General features: G+C 35.0%; 2 protein-coding genes across 5 annotated transcripts; one reads left to right on the plus strand and one right to left on the minus strand.

The window, feature by feature from the left end:
- Window positions 1-3,811: 3,811 nt before the first annotated feature.
- LOC104908057 (recQ-mediated genome instability protein 1) lies at window positions 3,812-19,060 on the plus strand. 4 transcript variants are annotated; one of them, XM_010697111.3, is made up of 10 exons: window positions 3,812-4,483; window positions 10,682-10,852; window positions 11,917-12,062; window positions 12,795-12,964; window positions 13,793-14,298; window positions 16,213-16,335; window positions 16,420-16,548; window positions 16,761-17,456; window positions 17,669-17,757; window positions 18,286-19,060. In XM_010697111.3, exons 1-8 carry the CDS (start codon window positions 3,917-3,919, stop codon window positions 16,929-16,931), a joined length of 1,983 nt encoding a protein of 660 aa, XP_010695413.1. In that variant the 5' UTR covers window positions 3,812-3,916; the 3' UTR covers window positions 16,932-17,456; window positions 17,669-17,757; window positions 18,286-19,060. The 4 variants fall into 4 exon arrangements, with proteins under 4 accessions (XP_010695413.1, XP_010695412.1, XP_010695414.1 ...); XM_010697110.3 differs by lacking the exon at window positions 17,669-17,757; XM_010697112.3 differs by lacking the exon at window positions 17,669-17,757 and having other exon boundaries at window positions 16,225-16,335.
- LOC104908056 (11-beta-hydroxysteroid dehydrogenase A) lies at window positions 17,995-22,954 on the minus strand. The gene is made up of 6 exons (XM_010697109.4): window positions 22,632-22,954; window positions 21,301-21,493; window positions 19,844-19,929; window positions 19,641-19,772; window positions 19,394-19,558; window positions 17,995-18,562 (listed from the first exon to the last, which is right to left on the minus strand). Exons 1-6 carry the CDS (start codon window positions 22,812-22,814, stop codon window positions 18,293-18,295), a joined length of 1,029 nt encoding a protein of 342 aa, XP_010695411.1. The 5' UTR covers window positions 22,815-22,954; the 3' UTR covers window positions 17,995-18,292.
- Window positions 22,955-23,273: the final 319 nt, after the last annotated feature.

The raw sequence follows: 23,273 nt of genomic DNA on the forward strand, positions 1-23,273 counted from the left end.
CCAAGACCATGCAACAGGGGGAGGTTTAGCTAAATACACCTTCCCATCCCAGAGATAAGCCCTGCATATTTGAGTGATCTTATATAAGACACTCTTAGGTAGAAGGAATATTTGTGCCCAATAGGTACCTGGATTACCTCCTCCTCTCCCCCTTTGTTCTCATCTATTGTAGGCAATCTAGCAACTGTGTTAGCAGCATTAGTCCTCCCATCTACCCTACCATCACTTGCTTGCTTTTTTGCAACCCACACCTGCCTTGGTTGTATCTTCTTTTGAGCTATCTCATACCTTTTTTGCCTGCACTGTTCTACAGAATGACCAATTCCATGGCAATCAGTGCAGAAGATTGGTTTGCATTCATAAACCACTTTCTGGGATTGCATCTGGCCCTTCTCATCTTTAAATGATATGACTTCCGAAAACGTTTGATCCAATTTCACCTCTACCAACAATCTAGCATATGAAAGTATATCTTTCTGAGCTGTAGCTTTATCAGTTCTAAGAGGCACACCAATCAACGAGGCCAACTTATGCAAAACCCTCTGCCCCCAATACTTCAGAGGTAACCCTGGTAGCTGAATCCATGTGGGCACTACTTGAATATTCTAAGCAAAAATATCCAGATCAGGTGTCCATCTCTTCATATAAACTGGTTTCTGATCATAGAGTATGTGCCCTGCCTCTAATGCCCTATCTCTATCATCCACAGTCCTAAATCTCACCATAAATACCCCCTTGTCAAGCATAACCACTTTATGCACTCCATACATTCTCCATACCCTGCGTATAAACCCATCCACTATACGAAATGGAGGTTTCATCCCTAAAACGTAACACACCACCGCAAACCCCCAGTAATCAAGTTCAGGTTGCACATCCTCCATAGTAATTTGCACCCCTTCCCCTTCCTTACTACTCCCATCATACCCCTGTTCATCATTTACATTTTCTGCTATCCTGCTACTTGAAATATCCAACCCCTCCTCTGTGATATTATGAAATAATGACTGACGCCAACTAGTGTTACCTGGATTGCTTTCCAACTGCCTCATAGGGTAAGGAGAAGGATGTATTGGTGCTACTTGCGGAGTCCTAATCGAAGCCACCCAAGAAGATGTGAGACTCCTAGCTGCTTCAAATGCTGCTGCATCCTGCCTCGACGCCACCTGATCAATCTCATGCTCTTCCTGATCATCCTTTTCCTCTAACGTCCAACTTAAAGGAGCAACCTCCTGCAACTCATTAATATCCTTGGATTTCCTCGCATCAGCTGTTTGAGGACCCTCCCCAAAAATTTCCTTCGTAATATTAACCTTCTGTTTCTGCTTCTGGTTATTCTTCTGACCTCCATGATTTTTTTTAGCTCCTTTTGCCATAGCATTCAGTAATCTGAGAAGCCAAAAAAGGAAGGAAATCAATCTCGAAAACCGCAAAACTCTAGAGAGAAGGCAGACATTCTCTCTCTAGATTTAGGTTCTTCTTGGTTATGGCGCTAAAATTTCTTACTAAAGCATTAAATATGGTATTTTCATACTCTATATGTATAACTCCATTTCTTTGCTTTCTTTCTCCTATTCCCTCACTTCTCCTTCCCCTTATTCTTCTACACCACCACCGGTGTCGTCGCCGCTATACTACCACCACCATCACCATACTTTGGGGCATTTATGTAATATTTCTCCTAAGGTTTATTCTTCTTCTGATTTTTTTATAAAATGGTGAAATGTCCACCATGAACGAACCACCACACGCACATGCATCCATGGTGGGGAACCTGCACCTGTGGTGGAGCCTTCCATGGTGGACGCCTCACCATTTCTTTTAAAAAATTACAATCTTGGGTTGTCGGCGATAATATCAAGCTTGCCGGAAAGTTGGTGATGGTGTTGGTTCCAGTGGTGCAATTCATAGTGATGGTTAAAGAAGAAGGGAAAATGGAAGTGAGGGAAAGAGTTGGAAGATGATATACAATATTGTGTAAAATACGTATTGACGGTGTCAATAAGAAATTTAGGACGACATTTAGCAACTGAGTTTACCAATTAAAGCTTGGTTTATGGTAAGGTTTGACAACACTTAGATGGTGAATATGCTAGTACATAGAGCATGGTGCCATACATTGATAACAAGCCAAATGAACATTGATAACTATATTATGTATATGGATACCTAGCCAAATGAACATATGTACATCTTTATTCGTATATGTTCATCGGTATTGGTCTTTGTGTTTATAATCTAATCTTTCATATTTAGCGTATGTATGGTTCTCATCATACGTACGTGTGTATGTACTAATTTGCAAAGGTTTAGGCTTATGTTTGTTAAAAAAATTAGGAAAATTCCACTTGGTACCACTGTAGTTTGGACTTATTCTCTACCGTAACATTATGTTAAACAAATCATTAGTTTGGGGGTTAAATAAGGTTAGGGGTTTGTCTAATTTTACGTAATTATGATTTTAAGAGCCATTTTTGTCTTTAATGACCAAATTTAAGGTCCAATTAGGTAAAAGAAAAAAAGTAGGCATTTTTGATGGGAAAACGAGGTTCTAGTCATTTTTCTCCAGTTCCGACTTCGATTTTGACCCATAAAAGGCAAAATGACTCGCAAACCTTACATGAACTATTCTCGATATAGAAAACATATAGCGAGGCAAACTACTAACCTTATTTAACCCAAATCTAATGTTTTTTTAACGGAATGTTACGATAGAGAATAAGTCCAACTACAGTTGTACCATATAGAATCCAAAAAAATTTGGGTACCAAATAAAATAGCCAAAAGTACAATGATACCAAACGGAATTTTCCAAAAAATTAAAGAACTTTAGGACTCTTTGATTATCGTTTTTGGTTTTTAATTATCAGTTTTTTTTTTTTTTTGAAAACCAAAAATAAAAATATAGAAACCAGAAAAAGTAGTTTTTAGTTTTTAGTTGTCAATTTTTAAAATTGACATGTTTAGTATAAGGACTAATTTTAGTGATCGTTTGGTTTACATTAGAAGTCAAAATTCGTATGAGCTATGACATTATAATTCATAGGAAATAAATTACTTGGAAAAATTCATGGAAAATTGGTTAAATTGTTTGGTTGACGATGGAGAATTGAATTCCAATGAGAATTTCTACTTACTTATAGGGACCTAGGTAAGTAACTTCCTCCATTTTGTGAAAACTCAAAATTCCTAGAAATTTCTAATTCTTTCATTTTGCTGTTTTGTTGTCAACCAAACAACTTACCAAATTTTCAATTCATAGGAATTTCTATTTCCCATGTTTTCTCCTGTCAACCAAATGACCACTTAAATTTATTACCCCTTATATCATATAACTTTTATATTAATAAAACAAAAGCTGGAAACTTAGTGCGTGTTCTTTTCACCTTATTGGACCTGAACTTATCTGAACTGAACTTATTGGACGTGAACTAAACTTATTAGACTTGAACTACACTTATTGGAACTTATTGGACCTAATTGAACCTTATTGAAACTTATTGGACCTGATTGAAACTTATTGACCTGATTGGAACTTATTAGACCTTATTGGATTTGATTGAAACTATTAGACCTTTAACTAACTTTAAGCAATTGGAACTTATTAGACCTTATTAGATCTGATTGAAACTTATTAGACCCAATTGGAACTTATTATTCTATAATAATTGAACGTGATTAAAACTTATCTAAATTATCTAAACTATCTAAACTTATTGGACCTAAAACTTAATTTAGTAAGGTGAAGAGATCGCAACTCACATTGACGTCGAAAGGCCCTTAACAAATTAGTAGAGTTTTTATATCGTCGTCAACTCGTCACTGTGTCTTTGGAGGGAAATATTTTGCTTCTTTCACTTCTCTCTCCACACACACTCTCTCTCTCTCTCTTCACTGCACTTTAAAGTTTAAACCAATGTCGAGAAGGCGTCTTCGTACAATCTACACCTCCTCCTCTGAAGACGAAGAAGTCCCGCAGCAACCACAACAACAAGAACAACAGCAACAAGAAGATGAGCAACATGTCGTCTTTGACGAACCAATGTATGAAGAAATCGAAGAAGAAATTGATATTCCATCTCCAAACCAAATCCCTAACATCAGTTCCGTAACCCTAAATTCCTCTCATTCCACCACAGTCGCCGAACCTCCTTCCGTCGAACTTTCCGACGAAGATTTCATCGACGTTTCTGAGCATCTCTCTCCTCCCTCTCCTATTCCGGCCAGGGTATTATCTGATTGTCCAGTGAATGATCATTTAAGGAAATTAGGTTTGAATTTGAAGAGGGAGTGGCTTGATTCTTGTAAATTAGGGCTTCACAACACTGTCCCTGGATTCAACAATTTTGACGTTGAAGCTAAAGCTAAGCTTTGTTTTGCTCAGTTTTTGTGCTCAGATTTCAACTATAGTGGTGCTGGTGTTCTTCCTCCAAATGTGCACCAGTTACATCTTGTTGATCTTGCTGGCCCTTTTGTTTTACAGGTTAGTATTCACTTCATATTGGTATCAAATTTGTTATAAATTCTAGCCTATCTTCAGATGTTTGTGATGATCTTGCTATCTTTTGATTTAGGGATGTTTTGAGATTATTACTAGAAGTTTGAAATATTCTGATTCTGATTAGCTTGTAACTTTGAAACTGGTATTGCGGAGTCATGATTTTAGCACTCCAGAAGTTAATACACGCTCCTTGTATGTTTCTTTTTGTTGGGGGTAAGCAAGTGGCAGTGGCATTTAGATGAAAGGAGAGCTAAAACTTTAACAAGTTTGTGAATTTTGTTTATCCTTCTAAATTTTTAATGCTAAGGACACTATGATTTATTACTGTTCTTTTATACCAACAATTTTCATATCTGATGCTTCCTCTGTTTCATATTATTTGAAATGTTTCTCCTGACATGCTTGCAGATGTGTAACTTCGTAAAAATTATAAAAAAATGATATTTTCAAACTAGATGTGGAGGTGAATTTAGCTGTATTTCACATTAGTATATTTTTTCTTTTGTAAAATTCACAAAATACAGTCAAAGATAATGTGTAAAAGTCAAAATGTTTCAAGTATTTTGAAACGGAGGAAGTATGTGAAAACAAGAATAAGATGGATGATGAAATTGTTCATCTGATAATATGAACACAGTAGAATTCCTTTGAATGTTGCATCAATGTGCTAACAGAAAATACATCAAGAATGTTTGAGAGAATAAAACTCTCTGAATTTTAGAGAGAGAATTATTTGTATTATGAATTATTGACTGCAATTATTACATCCTTAGCTATATATACACAACAATGTAAGCTAAAGGAAGAAACAAACTAAAATAACTAACTCAAGATGAGCTGTACAAGTTTGTTATTTGCAAGTAACAGAAAATGCTGAGGTGGCAAAGTTTGTTAGAGCTAAAAGAGCTGCTGGCTTCTGTAGTATTGCTGATGCTTTGTCTGTAGCTTCAGTAACTTTAGTAACTTCAACACCCCCCCCCTCAAACTAGGGGATGGTGAAGTAGGAACCAAACCTAGTTTGAAGAGAAGAGTTTTATGTTGTGGAACAGGAAGAATTTTAGTAAAAACATCAGCCAGTTGATTTTGAGTAGGGAGATAACTGAGTTGGAGAAGACCTTTAAGAATCTTGTCTCTAGTGAAGTGACAATCCACTTCTATGTGCTTGGTACGCTCATGGAAGACTGGATTGTGAGCAATGTGTAGAGCTGACATATTATCACAATGTAGAGTGACAGGGGTGAGATTAGAAACTCCCAATTCTGTAAGCAGCCTAATCCTTAAGATGTGTAGTAGGTTTAGAGATTCTTAAGGATTTTCTTGGAATAGGAATAGAAGGTGTAGGAACAAGTGAAGGTTCAGTATTTAAAGTAGATGATGATGAGTCAGTGGAGTTAAGAGAATTAGGAAAATGTACTGAACTAGTATCACTAAGGTCAGTGACTGTTGGAAGAAAAATTTGTAGAGGATAAATTTGTGAAAGAGGTTTGTTTGTGGTTGAAGAATAGTGAAAAGGGAAGTGTTTTTCAAAGAAAACGATGTCTCTAGAAATCACAATCTTATGTGTAACCAAATCTAGAACCTTATAAGCTTTCTGTGCAGGAGGATATCCAAGAAATACAAATACACAAGGATTAGCTTTAGGGTCTAGTTTAGTTATGTGGATAGGTCTGGTGTTAACATAACATAAACACCCAAAAATTCTTAAATGTGTAAGAATAGGTTTGTATTTGAAAAGTTTCTCAAATGGGGTTGCATTTTGAATGCTCTTGAGTGGCATTCTGTTAATTAAATAGGTAGCAGTTAATATGCAATCACCCCAATATTTTGTAGGAATTCTGGATTGCAAGAAAAGAGATCTTGCTGTTTTAAGCAAATGTCTGTGTTTGCGCTCCACTACACCATTTTGCTGTGGTGTACCACTACAGCTTTTCTGGTTTTCAATGCCTCTGGTAACAAAAAGCTGCTTCATATCACCCTCTATAAGATCAGGAGCATTGTCTGTTCTTACACTTTGAACCTGAGTGTAGGGGTGAAAGTTCGGTGTGCGGTTTGGATTAGTGCCTAATCCAATCCGATCCGAATAAAATTTGGATTTCAATTTTTCAATCCGAATCCAAACCAATTAAGGTTTGAATCCGATCCAATCCAATCCAAATTATCATACTCTAGATTGGATCCGATCCGAAAATCCGATTTTTCAAAACTCTAGTTTTTCGATGAAATGAATTAAGCTCAACAACAACCTAGTAAAATTAGAAAATGATGAATTAAGTGCAGGTGGTGTTTTAGGAGAAGGGTTGAAGTGCTATGTATATTGGGCTATGGAGTAGTTTTTTTATTAAAAAACTCAGTTAAGCACATAAGCCCAATCCAAATACATAATACAAGACATAATACTATTTGGGTATATTGGATTTTTGGATCCAATTACCCTCAATCCGATCCGAAAATCCAATTTTTCAAAAAATGTCAATCCGAATCCAATCCGAACACAGCTCGAATCCGATCCGAATTACTAATTCGGATTGGATTGGATTGGATTGGATTGGATTGGATTGGATTGGATTGGATTTTGGATTTTATCCGAATAGATTTCACCCCTACCTGAGTAGCAACAAAGTTTTAAAATTGAGTCATTAGAGCAACAGAATCAGACTTGCTTTTCATTAGATGAGTCCATGTAACTCTTGTAAAATCATCAACAATGGTTAGAAACATAGTGTGACCAGAATAAGTACAGGTTTTGTAAGGCCCCCAGACATCTACATGGAGTAACTGAAAAGCAAATGTGGACTTTATTGAACTAGTAGGAAAAGAACTTCTAGGTTGCTTTGCTAATGGACATATTTGACAAAAGTTTTCAGCTAAACAACCATTAACATATACAGATTGGTTTAAACCTGCTAAAAGGGATGTGTCCTAATCTCATATGCCACAATTTGGCATTTTCTACAGCAGTAAAACATGTAGAGATATTTGCAGTAGACACATCAACAACTTTTTTATTTATATCAGCAGTAGTAGAAGTTGTAGAGGAAAGAACTTCTTCACTTAGTTTGTATAAGCCATGCTCCAGTTCACCAAGAACCATGTATTGGTTCATCAAAGGGCCCTGAATTAAACACTTATCAGAAGTGAATTTGATTGTGTAAGAAGCATCTTGACATATCTTTGGAATAGAAATAAGATTAAAATGAAAATTGGGAACATGTAAAACATTTTTAAGTTCTAAGTAAGAACCTAGTTTAATGTCTCCAACATGTCTTGAACTTTACTTCCATCTGGTATGGTTATGAAGTAATTTGTACCATATACTTCATGATAATTGGTAAACAAATTCAAGTTTGAACACATATGATCAGTGGCACCACTATCAATGATCCAATTTTGATTTAAAATAGAATTCAAGCAAAAGGTACCTGCTAGTTGAGCACTAGCTGCCAGACCAAGAGAACCAGAACCTCCAGCATGATGTTTATCTTGGTCTGCAGTGGTATGTTGACTAAGAACATCCATTAATTTCACATATTGCTCCTTAGTGAATGATGCTTGAATTATCTCACTGTTTTCATCCTCAGCCAGATCACCATGAGCAGCTGTTGCTACCTTTTTGCCTTTGGCAAACTTGTGATTGGCTGGATAGCCATGTATTTTCCAACATCAGAATGACCTCCCATTTTGCAGTGGTCACAATAAAAGATTGATGATCTCTTGTTGCCAGTGAGAATCTTGCCAGGATTAGACCCTGAGTTGTTACTGGTATTGAAAGTAACTCTTGTAGCTTGCTGTTGTTGCTGCTTATAAGGTCTTTGATCAAATTTTCTTGCTGCAAAAGCTACAACCTCACTGTTATTTTTAGCGGAATCTGCAATGCCTCTATGACTTTCTTCTTGACAGAGAAGTCTATATATTTGGCAGTGGTTGCATCATGAGTATAGTACTCTTTACCAGTGCATACTTCTGGTTTGCTTTCATCAAGAAATTCAGTAACCTAGTGTTCTGTTGTGACTTCAGCATGAGTTTAGTTAGATTGCAATTGCAACCAGTGCACACACAAGCAGGAATTGGATCAAGACCATCAATCATATCCCATAGAGATTTGATTCTTGTAAAATACTCTGAAATATTTTCATCTTCCTCTTGAATTATATCATTCAGTTGCTGTTGTAGGCTATACAATTCAGTTTCAGAAAAATTTCCAAAACGTTCTTCAAGATTAAGCCATATTTCTCTTGCTGTTTTGAAATATAATATAGATCTAGCAATTACTTGATCTAATGAAGCAAGAAACCATGATATGACTAGATCATTACATCTAGTCCAAATTCTCAGTAAACTTGCATTTCCAGATGGTTTTGATAAACCATCGACAAATCCTAGCTTATTTCTAGCTGATAATGCAATTATCATAGATCTTTTCCAATCAGCAAAACCAGAACCAGAGAAAACAATAGGAACTAATTTTGTTGTGTTTAGATCAGATGAACTAAGAAAATACACATTATTAGGATCTTGTGCAGATTCAAGATTTGATTGAGTTTCATTTGTGTTTGTATTTGTGTTTGAATTTCTAGGTGCCATTCTTGATGCAATTTTAAAGAATTTTGACAGAAGAAATACCTCGATTTCTTTTGATTTTCAGCAAGGAAAAGTTTGAATAAAACTTACAGAAAAATTGACTTGCTTTCAGTCTTCACATCAGAGATTAAGAATTTGTTGCGGAATTTAGATTGAAATTCAGAACTTACTGCTTTGATACGATGATGAAAATGTTCATCTGATAATGTGAACACAGTAGAATTACTTTGAATGTTGCATCAATGTGCTAACAGAAAATACATCAAGAATGTTTGAGAGAATATAACTCTCTGAATTTTAGAGAGAGAATTATTTGTATTATGAATTATTGACTGCAATTATTACATCCTTAGCTATATATACACAACAATGTAAGCTAAAGGAAGAAACAAACTAAAATAACTAACTCAAGATGAGCTGTACAAGTTTGTAAATTGCAAGTAACAGAAAATGCTGAGGTGGCAAAGTTTGTTAGAGCTAAAAGAGCTGCTGGCTTCTATAGTATTGCTGATGCTTTGTCTGTAGCTTCAGTAACTTCAGTAACTTCAACAATGGACAAATTATCGAACTAATGTAATTGGGTATCCTTCTCCTACAATGGATTGTGAGGGGGTTCTATCGTACTTATAGTTACGAGAGATCTTTTGGGCTATCAGATTGTCTTCCTTGCGAGACTTGGTTTATATTTATATTTTAGACTTGCTAGTCAGGGTTTCCTTTCTTTTAGTTAACTGATTATTTGGATCATGATCCAACATAATTTATTGATAAATAAATAATTTGTTTGATGAGATGATCAAATTAACTTATTTAAGCTTCAATGATCTTAACATAAAGCAACATGATGACAACTATTTGACTTTTATGCCATAGCACGTGGAAAAGTTTGTGCCCAATTTTCATTTAAGTGCAAATATTTGATCTTAGGAGGAAAATGTCTTTTTCTGTTTCTAGAATATGTGTTAAAAGGATGCAAATTTATTCTTTTCACCATAGGTTTTGTTATCAATTGTTAATAAACCATGGAAGAAGTTATCTTATCCTTTTTGAATAAGATCTATTCCTTGACTAAGTTAGATCACAATCGGTTAAGAGGATACCAGTTAAAAGGTTTAAAGAAGCGTAGGCATTAAACTTGATAGTTAATAGCCCAAATTTTTTGAAAATGCTTGAGTTTTTGCCTTGGGAGGTTTGTAAATAGCCTTTCTTTAAAAATAAGCCTTTTCTTGTTTGGTTGGGTGTGTGTGTGCACGAGAGAGAGAGAGAGAGGGTGCGGAGGTGTAAGAGTTATTTGTTTTCGTGACACCAAAGCATGCAATAACCAGCCATCTTGTCGTCTTTAAAGTATTTGACTAGAGCTATTTGTTTTTTTAGTGTTTGTCTTTCTTTGAATTTTTGCTCACAAGCTTAGAAATGCAATTGTTGAAATTTTATTAGAACTCATATGTGCACTTTGGAAGCTTAAAATAGCTGCCAACGCTTTTAAACTCTTAAGATTTTCATGTGATTTTGAAGGGGTATTTGGAGTGAGTTTATCATTATTGTCATTAGTTTTATGTTACTTTAAATTTTTTGCACTCCTTTTCATTCGCTTTTCCTCAGGTTGATGAAGTAATTAATATTAGTTGTCCTTTGAGGGAGAGGTACAAGAACGCAGCTCCGGGGCTTAAAAGATGCCTCAAGCTCTCCATGACAGATGGTGTCCAACATGTATTTGGTATGGAGTATAGGCCAATCAAATGTCTTGAAGCCCTTGCACCTGCTGGGTTTAAGGTTTACTCAACGAGATCTGATAACTCATTACATTCATTATTTTTTGAATGATTCGTTTTCATTACTTCATAATTGTGTGTTAGTATCGCTTTCAGATTTGATAACAAACCTCTATTTTGTATTATTTTTCCCATTTAAGTTAACATTGGTTGTGAGTTTCATCCACATGGATGCCACGTAACTGATGCTGACTTCAAAATTCTCCCTTGCTTTCCACTAGAATGGTTCTTTGTCTTTTTATGAGAAGACAATAACGTAGTAAAAATGACACTGATGAAATTCCTTGGTTTGTTTTAAGACACCGGTTTGAAGCATTATGAGAAGTTTGTGTGCCTTGGCATGCATCCTGAAAGTGTTCTATCTGTTAGGGTTATCAAGTAAATTTGGTAAAGTTGGTAATACTTATTAGTTAGGGTTTTGCTTTGTTTTTAGTTCTTAGGTTGTGGTTTTGTTTTATCATTTTTGAAGTTCTAAATTCATCTAGTTTGACGATGTGTTGGCTTCGAGGATTTGCCTGTGCTATGAGATTGCAACCCTTTTTCTACTTCTAGCTTGGCTGTTAGTCTTTTGTTTTAGGATTTTTAACGAAGTTTACTTTAAATTGGGTCCCAGTATTAGGCTGGAATAGATCTTGGGTTTCCTTGTGCTTCTTGTCTCTTTTTTGTTGTTGTCCTGAATCCCTCATACCTCATCTGTATGGGTAATTCAAGTTGTCAGCTTGGTTGTCTATCCTTATCAAAAAATAAAACAAAATTTCATGTAAATTTTGTGTTTATGGGTTTAGGGTGACTTTTTTTTTTTTATATATGTCCATGAACCATTAAAAATTGTCATAGAAGTCCCGGCTATGAAAACAAATGCCCATTGCTGTTTATTCTTCATTATATAGCTCAATGTAATTTCTAGATTATGGTGTGTTTAATTGGATTGATTGATGGTTTTTGTTTAATTTATGTCATAAATCTTTTTTCTCCACTTCCTGAACTCATGGTTATCTTGGCCACATGAACTGTTTATTGTGTTCCCTTAATTAAATTCTGAAACCAGTCGGTGTTCTTGTGTAGGTTGTCATACGGAATGTAAATATACGGCGTGGACTTCTGATGTTGGTTCCTGAAGTATTGGAAATACTTGGTGGCTCTGTTGAAGAGCTTGAAGCAGCTAGACAAAGGCTTGTTCATGAAGTTAATAAGCCACCAAGAGGCAAAAGGTATCAACAAATGGCTGTTCTTGTTATTCACTTATTCTGTAAATGAAGAGATTTAGAGATCTGTGCCTGGCTTTTTTTAACTTTTTGGGTTTCAGTGAGGCTTATTTTTCTATCTTGAACTTCACATTATGCATTATTCGTTAATGAATAGCTAAATAAACATGATTTTTTCTTGTTCTGTTACAAATTGGGATTTGGGACTAATTGCAATCAAGTACAAAGGCCTATTGTACCGTAAGATAAGATGTGCTGAATTAGAATGTTAAATGGGTGTCTCAGTACTGAATTATCTAAGAATAGTACTTTAAAGCTTATCAGTGTAATTTTATATTAGGCTGATATTTGACTCATGTCTTCACCAGGTATTAAGTTTCTCAAATTTCTTTTAATGTTAGGTTGTATATCCTCTAATACTTGCAAGACTACTATCACAGGAATGAATGTCTCCATTAATTTTGTATGATAGTAAAGAAGGTAATGGAAAAGAAAAGTTTAAAAGCATGAAACTGTTTCCACATATGCAAATAGTTCACACTTTTTTTTATCAAATGTGCTTGTCAGGAACTCCAGTATCTTTTCTTTTCTTCACTTTAAAATGGTCTCATTCTCCCACTCCATGCTGAAGAGGGCAAGTTATTCTTGTTATTTGTTGGTAATGTGAGGTGTCTGAAATTTGATATAGAGGCCTACTTATTTATCGCGTCTTCCATTTTGCTTTATAAATTTATTCAGAACAAGAAGTGGTATTGTTCCTCCATTATCAACAAGAGCTACCCTTGCTGCTTGGGCTCAAAATGGTGTTAATAATGATTCTACATCAGTGAATGATGCTAATCATGTTCCTGGCAACACCAGGAACTCTATGCTACATGCTGCGACTCAGTTCCGTGAATATACCTTGGGTGAGCTTTAGCTTCTCTTTTTGATGATTTTAAGTGGAGAGTTAATCTTTCCATTCTCTTTGATAAATATTATTCTACTTCCAATACAGGGGTGTGTGTGTGTGCGCGTGTGTGCGCGTGTGTGCTTTTTTTTACGGTAACATTATTTTTCTAGTGTCACTGTCGGCCTTGTGAAGCACACCAAACTAATTATGGGAAGTCTTGTATTCCTAGAAAGTTCATTATTCACAGAATGATAACTACTAATTCAGCGACATGATTGACATAACAAATGAAGACTTAATTCCATTCGCTTCCACAAGGTATTGGAATGAAAATTTGATTCCTGACCTTATCATATATTTAGTGAAGAGTTGAAGACTTCATCCATGACTTCATAAACCATATTGTTTCTCTTGTCATGCCTTTTATTTTGGGCTTGGATTGAGATGTGATTATTTACTATAAAAATGTATCACTTTTAGCCTTAAAATAGATTGAAGTATTGCTTAAATTAGAGCTATAAACAGTATACTGGAAAGTGAGTTTCAAAGAATTAAACAGGTTTGGCAAAAAGAGGATCTCCATTTAAGTCTTATTGAGTAATCCTTAAAAGGCGCAAATCCGTTGGGGCATTATGCAATCTTTTTCTGAGTTTCATGACATATCTGTGAATCTATAGTATGCCTATTTGTGAGGAAAACCATAGTACTTCAAAAAGATGTCAGAGTTGTTTGGTAGGTTCTCTTTTGTTCTTTGCCTTCTCTGTTTATTGGTATTATTTGTTCTTATTATTTGAAGTGAAAATTTGTTGCTCTTATAATTTTTTTTTTTGCTTCCCTGTGGCAGGTGGTGATCCAATCAGTAGGATTAGGCAAGCCCCTCATGCTGGCAGAGTAATTACTGAACTCTCTTCTTCAGGAAGAACTGATCAGCATTCTTTAAGCAGTGTGTCTGCTCAAAATAATACTAGTAGAGGAAGTGCTCAACTTTATAGCAGTTTAGAAGCTCGTGTGCTTCCTGTGGGTACTGATGCTACTGAGCCACTTCATGGTAAAGAATCTGCCGAGCATTCTACTAGACGAGAGACTGCTCAGACTTCTGTTGGTGTAGATGCTCATGAGTTTCCTACGAGTAACAGAGCTCCTGAGCAAGCACCTGCTGGAGAGCATACTGAGCTCAATCTGCCCTCTGCCACCGTCACTGAAAATGAAGATGCTCATATGGTGGATTATATGGAGCACCCATTTATACTTAGTGGAGAAAGGGAGTTGCCTTTCATATATCTGGCAAGTTTGTCAGCAATATGGGATGCAGTGCAGTTTAACAAGCCTTTTATTAAAGGGAAGATCAAGGTATATGCAACTGTTTTATCATCTTCATATTTGTCTATATGCTTCAAGAGTCATTGACATTTGACAGTACAACATATTGCAAAGAAATCATATGAATTTAGTAATAGAGAATAAGATTTTTGCATTGGGTGGATCAATGTTGAACCATGCATTGACATTCCTAGTAGATACTCCCTTTAAAAAATATATATATAAAGTTGTTTTAGCCATTTATTTTGCTTCTAAATACTACCTCCGTTTTTTGATAGTTTTAACTTTTGACCCTATTCACATTCTCTACTTTAAACGTCTTCTATTATGTATACATAAAGAAAAATATATTCACATGGGATCTTGTTAAATTCTTCTTAATATGCATGTTTATAGAATACACTTTTTACAATTTTAACTTACGCATAATTAAAGATTAATGATCAAAGTTGTACATTAGCAAACATGCCAAGTCCTTTGGGTACAACTAAAACATACGGAGTAATAGGTCATTCTCTATTTCAATGCAACTTTTATTTTTACTTCATATTATCAATATAAATCTAGGTGATCGTAACATGCTACTTTAACAATGTTACAGGCTGTTTGTTTATGGGGATAGAGAGGTGGGATAGGGATAACAAAACCCAACTTATCCTTGTTACTTGTTTGTAGGGATTATGATATTCCCTTGGGATAGCGATTAAATTCATGTTATCCCACCAACTTTATACCTAAGGGGTGGGGTATGAGGAGGGGTAAGGAGGAGAGAAAGTACATTTTTGCACTTAATGAAAAAGGAGGAGAAGAGATTTAGTAAGGTTGTTTTAGTATATAGGCTATCTATATCCAACATCTTCCCCTTACAGACTAAACAAAGGATTTGATATCTTATCCTTATCCTCATTAGTTTCCTATCCTTATTCCACCCTCTAATCCCCATATTTTTTATCCCACATATCAAATGCCCCATAAATGTATCTGTACTCTTGCTGCTCATCTGATTAGTGGTTATAAATGGTGGTAATGATGATTCATTGTAATATAAATTTGTAAAAAAAAAATCCCATGTCATTACCTCATCCCCAAATGTCCATTTCTTCCTGAAATTTGGTGTTGGATGTTAATGGGAATTTATGAAGGAAAAGTTGTGTTTCTGATGGAATTTCATCACCATGGATATTGATATTATAATTTTTCTTTTTATAAATTTGGACTAAATTACATTACTATTACTACAATTATGAATACTAACCAAACAGTCCATAGATGTGTACAAGTGGCTTAGAGGGTGTCGATGTTAGAAATGTCCATATCACATGAAGAATACAAAGCTCTTGCTAGCATCTCTAAATCCATCTATACAGTAGGCTGCGTTACCATATTTAAGATGGGATTCCATTGGCATAGAGTTTCCAGTTCTGGTACCATGTTCATCCTGTAGTTGCCTCGTGAATCGTGAAATGTACATGGATAAAAAAAATTATTTTTCAATTATTTTTTATCCTTGCTATAAAATAAGTATGTAAATTGCCTTGAATATGTAATTATTTGCAGCGTGTGCTGGTTATTTGACATGTGATATCTGCAAAATGCAAAACCTGTATGGTTGAGTAAGTTATTGGATTTCATAGTTATGCAACTTGCCTTGTTATGATACTGTAATGTATATTTTTTAGGCTGAGGTTTGCTTGATATTTAGCTTGATTCTCATGCGATTTTTTTATCTAAGCTCTTCAAATATATTTCTGATACTCTTGATATACATATGTACCTTTATCCTTTTCCTTGATATTAGTATGTTCTGTTTACAAAGACAAATATGTATTTCAAAAGAATGTGTAGCAATTAATGTGCCTTTTGGTAGCTTTGTAGAATTATGGTGGTCAAGCAAAGCTGTATTTTTCACAAGTTCCAATACATCCTTTATCTCAAGTTTGTAAGGCTGTTTTGCAGTGCTTTTTAACCGGTGTGAAGAGATTCCAGTATAAGGGACGGTCTATGTTTGAGCTGCGGGTTTATGTTGATGATGGGAGTCTCATATCTGAAATCCTTATTCACCATAATGTGAGTTGAGCTGTTTGCCTGCTTCCATATCTAATGCACTTTGTTCGTACGCACTAATCTATAGCAATCATGGTCTATTTTCAGGTCGTGCATAAAGTAATAGGCTACTCACCTGAAGGAGTGACTGCTGCTCTTTCCTCCTCTGATGACAAAGTAGTTGAAGACATGAAAAGCGTACTCAAACAATTTCAGATTTTCTTGATAAATTTTGAGGCTAGTTCTTTTGGCATCATCAACCTTTCTTCTTAGCTCAGCTTTGTAGTGATTTTGAGAATATTCAATTGTAGGTGTTTAGCCCGTAAGAGATGATAACTGATCGTTACTCCTCGACCCCCTCTTTCCCCAACCCTTCCCCTCGCCCCCTCCCTCCCCCCCTAAAGAAAAAGAAGGAAAGAAAACAAATTATCACATTTTACTTTTTCCAGGGTTCGATGCTCCTGGAGATGAATAAGACTTCTACAATCCCAGTTGCCCTTGAGATGAACCAAGGCTGTCCAACTTCAGATGCATGGTTACTTTTGCAAAGGCTGACACCTGTTACTTCTAACCCAGTACACCGAAATAGCCAGTCAGATGTCATCACTTTATCACCTTGAGCCGTTGAATGCACATTGCAATTTCTTGGTTATTGCAAAGATTTTTGAGAATTACAAATGATAGTTTGGTAAAAGAGGTAAAAGTAGTGCTTGAAATAGCTGGCCGCAGTGAAGCATCTGTTCAAGTTGCTCGCCTGGTAAGATGGGGAGTGTTTGGTAAAGCTGGCAAGTATTTTTCCAGGTATGATTGCAGTCATGTTTGGTAAGAGGCATATGTTGCCAATTTCGAAACGGCCTCTTTTATCCGAAGGCGGGACAAGTGGAGAATGGTTTCTTTTGTCTAAGGGCAGGAGTTGGGAGAAGTGGAGAATGGTTTTTTTTGTCTAAAGGCAGAATTTGGTTCTGCAGTTTCACTGATTTCGACTCTATGATATCATTATTTGGCGCATGGTGGAATATCATTTGGCCAGGTCGTCAATCTACGGAAGTCGAAATGTCTCAATTCACCGACGTCAATATGTCTCGGCATCTTTGTCTACAACATGTACTCAACTGGCCCTGTATACTACTGGAGCTCCTATAGAGGTACATTTCAAATTCATGTTCTGTGTTTAGTCAAGGATTTGGCTAAATATAAATTGGCGGAGTAACAAACTTGAAAGATAGTGATACTTGTTAATATAGTTACATTTAAAACTGACAATGAGAAATTTTAATTAAACATTTTGAAATTGGAAAATAAAAAAAAGGAGAAATTCACAAGATAGGGTCTAACTATTACCCATTTTCTTCTGTAGGTCCCAACTATGAATTATTCTTTGCAGGTTCCAAGTTTACCATATTGTGATTTTTAGAAGTCCTGGATTAATTAAAAACGATTTAAAAGGTAATATTTTTAAATGTTCGCCCCATTTTATAAGACTTTGTCACTTGCTGAAAATGTTCGAAGATGGTAAACATTTAAAAATCTTACCTTTTAAACCAATTATAAGTAACTCAAGACCTATGAAAATTACAAGATAGTAAACTTGAGACTTGTCTGGTATAATCCATAATTGGGACTTATAATAGAAAATAGGTAATAATTAAGCTCTCTCTTGTAAATTTTTCCTTAAAAAAATGATAACAAACAAACTCTTAGTTGCCTCTCTTCAATTTTTATATATGTAATCTGCTGCTGAAGTTCTACTACTGTCTGATGATAAGCTTTAAATTTCATGGGTTTTACTAAACCCCGCTACCAGTATGCAATTTATACAAGAAAACTTCCCTCGTTTGCTACTTATGAACCCACATATTTTGCTCCGTCTCATGGAACACATAAAAAGATAATTTTGCCATTCTATTGTCCAACAAAGATTCGGTGTTGATAATTCATATATACCATCGTCATCATGATTGTTGACAACTGTAGGCTAGGATTATTGGATTGAAGGTGGATACATGGCTGATTTTACTCCAGTATAGTCCAAGATTTTCTTGCTAGGCGCTGCTGTTGGTGGTGTTTCAGGTTTTGTTACTAAAAGCATGCGGTTGCACCAGTCTAGTATCTCGGGTAGAAACATCTTCCACAGGACTGTTACTCTCATCCATGATGGGACTGTTAGATATCTATCACCACGGCAAACGCTATCCACAATGGCCTTTGAACATCTCTCCACTGGCTCAACTGGGACTGCACTTACTTGTACCTGGCATCATTTATGTTGAAGAAAGAGAAGAAGCTTATAAGAACAACATAACTTTTGCACCATATGTTCACTAAAACTCAAAAGAGTTCTACTGGGAAATCTACAATATTTATATAAGCATTATTTACCAAAATTTTCATTTACAATGTACACTAATGCATTCACTTCCCAAATGATTTTAATGTATTTTACTATTTTTGCACCAACATTTTGTGGGCTTCCGAAATTCCATTCACATTTGGTCACTTTTTCCTCAGCTGGCTCGGACTGAATTTTGCGGTTAGGTATGTTTCTGTGCTAATAGGTGGGCTGGGTTTCTGTTACACAGGCTTGAAGTACAATTATGAACCAATTCTTCATAGGCATTTGATTGAATCTTTTTTATACCGGTTGTCGTTTTTGACAGGTCAAGTTTTGATTGAAAGTGTAGAAGTTCCTAAAAGAATACATTTTTTCTTATCTACATTTATTTATAAAAAACAGTTGTAACTTTTTTCACGTTTTCAGATCTGATATATTAGTACTTTGTTGTAACACTGGTGGTCAAATATCTGTCTAGAATTACTCTAGATCCCTTCAAAAAAAAAAACCACTTTGGAAATTGGAATAGTACAACTTTCACCATCCTTGTGTTTGATAATAAGGCATGTCAAGTAATTTTCTGAACTCTGAATAATTTAATTAATAACTTTTGCGTGTATTTTGCAAGCGATATGAATGAATTATTTGGCTTCTGCTTATGATGGAGACCATACTTGTTTTTGAAGAAGGAAACGCAGGCCATTTATACACACTATCGTTAAGTTTAGGTAAGATCTAGAAGTGGCTTACATCTCTCATTTCTTGATCTACTACCATCTTGCCTTCCGGTGAGAGGAACTTCCCTTTCGTCAACTCTGACTCGATCAACCCTGGAGTCACTATCGTGATCCCTATGTCTCCCCCAAGCTCAACTCTCAGTGTCTCGAAGAAGATCACTAGTGCAGCTTTACTTGCCTGTTAGAGCCATGAGGGAATATGTGAGATTTGAAAAGAGAAACCAAGCGATTAGGATGATCAAGTATGTTGAGATGTTCACAGAGTATAAAGCTAGCCGTGGTGCAGGTAACCATGCTCCAGATGAGGCAATAACTATAATCTTTCCCTTGCTAGTTCTTAGATGTGGAATAGCAAAGTGGGTACTATATACTGAGCCCCAGAAGTTGGTTTCCTGAAGAAAAGGATGATTAGTCATTCAGCTTAATGCAAGGGTTAAACCGAGGTTAAGTATGTGAGATTTACCATCACCGGTGCAGCATTGGTTACGCAAGTAAATTCTTCAAACATGCTCATTGTGGCAATCCCAGCATTGTTCACCAGATGGTCAACTATATTGCAGTTTGCATGCATGTAAATTGTAATGGACATATACCACTGTTAATTTGACATTGCTGCCTGTTCAAGTCTTTTATATCATGCTTGAGGCTTAACAAACTTACGTGTGTATATATATATATGAAGTGAGTTCATATGAGAATGCATACTTACATGAGAAAATGAGAATAATTTTACGCGCAAAACTCTTATGAATAAGTGACGTAACTCTAATGAAAAAGTGATGTTACTCCAAAAAAAGGAATATTAGAAAAAAAAATCAAATGTTTTTTTTTGGGCTCAATTTTTTTTTAGGGGATATAACTCTAATGAACAAGTGTTGTAATTCTAATCCAATCGTATGGTTGAAATTCATTCTTATTTCTCATGTAAGGAGCATTCTCATGTAATCTTGTCCCATATATATATATATATATATATATATATATATATATATATATATATATATATATATATATATATATATATGAACTTAAACCAGTGAAAACCATTAAAAATGAGTGATAATTTCATAAAATGACCAAAAAAATAAAAAATAAGAAAAATTATAAAATGAGTAGAAGAAAATAAATGTGCAAAACCGTAAAAGGAGCAATAATGTATCATGACAAAAATGTAAGATAATCATGAAAAAAGCCAAATGAGCAAAAACGTAAGAATGAGCAAAACGTAAAATGAGAAAAGTCGTTATGAAATGCGCATAAAAATGTTAAATGAGCAAAAACACAAAATAAACAAAATATAAAATGAGAAATAAAGTTGTGAAATGAAAAAAATCTTACAAAAATGAGGAAGAATAAGTGGTTCTCACAATCTCACGGTTCTCACCATGAGGATGGTTCTCATATAAACTTAAACATAGATATATATATATATAGATAATGAGAAGTATATAATAAGCATTCTCCTCCCCCGACCTGCCAGAAGTTCTCATAAAAAAACTTGGGTTTTTCTACATAGTGCCCCTTGTGTCTTTCGAAATTCTACGTGGTACCCAGCCTTTTTGAACTCTCCACATTGTACTCCTAAACTTTCTAAACATCACATAAAATACCTTTACTAATAGAAAATCCTACTCCAAACCTCACTTAGTTTTCAATTTATCAGTTCATATTCCAAACTTCAGTCAACTAACAAGGCTAAAAAATCGTACTCTATTCCCACAGGTAAGATAGTCCCAAAATCTATTATTTGATATCGTGTATAAGGGTATTGTCTGTAACGTTAAGAAATCTTAGGGTACAACGTGAAAATTTCAAAAACGTCGGGTACAACGTGAAAATTTCAAAAACGTCGGGTACAACATAGAATTTTGTAAAACACAGAGTACAATATAGAAAAATCCAAAAAGCTTATATACTTACGTCTACCAAAATGTTCCACTGTTTCGGTGATGAAATGCTTAGAATCCTCCAGTTTGCTAACATCTGCAGGGATGACAATGACATCTGGGGCGCCGAGATGATGGGCGGTTTTTGCAACATTTTGAAGATGTTGCCGCCTTCTGGCAACAAGGGCTAAGCAGGCTCCTCTCCGTGCATACTCATATGCAAGATGCTTTGAAGATCAAAATAAGCCACATTACCTGCTGTGAATGACAGGATAACACCAATATATACTATCTATATTTGATTTTATACTTCTTTTGAGTTTCTTAATAAATACACTATATTCCACTTCAGGATGTTTCATAATACATGTCCTCATTGTTCTTGAAATTCCGATTCGGATCTTACGATTCTACAATTCGGAAGTACCTTTTCAATCTCAATCCTACATAAAATCCTGAATTAATAGAATCTTACAATCCTATCCAACTACCAAAATTCACCTGATAGAATTATAATACAATTTTACGATTTCATAAAATAATTCCTAATATTATCTTTTTCCTAATAGCTTTTAGTCACATGTTACCTTAATTTTAGAGTATTGAATTACTATCATCATTTGAAAATGAAAAATATCATTATTAATGTGTGTAAAGTTTTAACATGTGTCTTTTGACCACATTGTAGCATAATTATCACTAATTTACTCTATATCGCAGTATCTTACGATCCTATGATTCGATTATAAAATTCGATCATGCCGATTCGATCCTACAAATTCATACTTTCCGATACTAATAACATTATATGTAACATATCTTCATTTAGTAATTTTTGATAATATAATAGTACTAATAAATGACACTATCTTATCCTTCAAGTACATAATCACATGGATAAGAAAAGCTATTACAACAATCTCTCCTTAACCTTGGTTCTTGTGCCCAAATAAAATGGCATATGTATTAAAAAATGGAGATAGTATTGTATTGGGAGGTGTGAACTTGCTACTCTTAACTTAGGCACGAAGTTTTCAAAGTACTTTGTCCGGTCTTTTATTAATTTATCCATATTTTTTTTTTAAATGTCCTTATTAATTTATCCATTTCTTTTATTTCTATTTTTGGAATGGAAACTAATTACTATCTCAAAAAAAACAAAAGGAAGAAGACATTTGTAACTGATCACATGAGTCGAACTTATCTAATTACTCACAAGTGAAAGGTGTTACAAATAAGTGTTATATACAGATCACCTTGCTAATGAACTGCTCTACTTTATAATTTAAATTATTAAAATATGTGAAAAGTTAACTGCGCAGATAAATGAAGTGTTCTAGCCAATACAAAGGAAAATGGACAAACCTCGCCAATGCCCGAGGATGCACCTGTGATGAGCACAACTTTTCCAGCCACATTTTCACTGAAGATATATCTCAGATTTGAGATGACGAACCTTAGAAATAGTAGAGGTGGGAGAGAAATTAGTATAGTCATGAAAGTTATTAATGAAATAGCAACGTTCAGAATCTGATGAACCAGATTCATGTTTATGTTTTTTGGCTGTCGTGTGCAAGAGAGAAAGAAGGGGTGACTACTTGAGCATGGTGGTAGATGAGACTTCCAAGAGCCTGTTTTTTTGTGTGGCAATTGGCAGAGGTGGCAGAAACTTAAGCCGTTGTACGAAAAGTTAGACACGTATCTACAGCTTGTACCTTTTTTTTTATATACAATCTATTCATGAAATATAACTCGTATGAACCTGGTGCAAAATTAGTGTATATACGATACATGTTATGTAGGTTGTATTAAATTAATACTAAAACTCGACTCTAAACTTCAAATTCCATCACATTAACTTTAGGAAAATTTGCACAAAACCACCTTAAATTTTCACTTATTTAAAAACTTCCACCTTTATGTTTTTTTTTTCTTTAAATTTCCACCTAAACTTTACAAAACCTTTATAAACTCCCACCATTTAACGGATTTTGCCAAACTCCGTTA

Source organism: Beta vulgaris, assembly GCF_026745355.1.
Source record: "Beta vulgaris subsp. vulgaris cultivar EL10 chromosome 5 unlocalized genomic scaffold, EL10.2 EL10_2_Chr5_s1, whole genome shotgun sequence".
Lineage (NCBI taxonomy): Eukaryota > Viridiplantae > Streptophyta > Magnoliopsida > Caryophyllales > Amaranthaceae > Beta > Beta vulgaris.

Coding starts and splice junctions, on each gene's coding strand:
- LOC104908057 (XM_010697111.3), top strand. CDS start 3,917: ATGTCGAGAAGGCGTCTTCGTACAATCTACACCTCCTCCTCTGAAGAC. Junction 12,965..13,792: donor GTTCCGTGAATATACCTTGG/GTGAGCTTTAGC, acceptor TCCCTGTGGCAG/GTGGTGATCCAATCAGTAGG. Junction 16,336..16,419: donor AAATCCTTATTCACCATAAT/GTGAGTTGAGCT, acceptor GTCTATTTTCAG/GTCGTGCATAAAGTAATAGG.
- LOC104908056 (XM_010697109.4), bottom strand. CDS start 22,814: ATGAATCTGGTTCATCAGATTCTGAACGTTGCTATTTCATTAATAACT. Junction 19,930..21,300: donor AGTGGAACATTTTGGTAGAC/GTAAGTATATAA, acceptor ACTGCAATATAG/TTGACCATCTGGTGAACAAT. Junction 19,773..19,843: donor CCAATGCTGCACCGGTGATG/GTAAATCTCACA, acceptor CCTTTTCTTCAG/GAAACCAACTTCTGGGGCTC.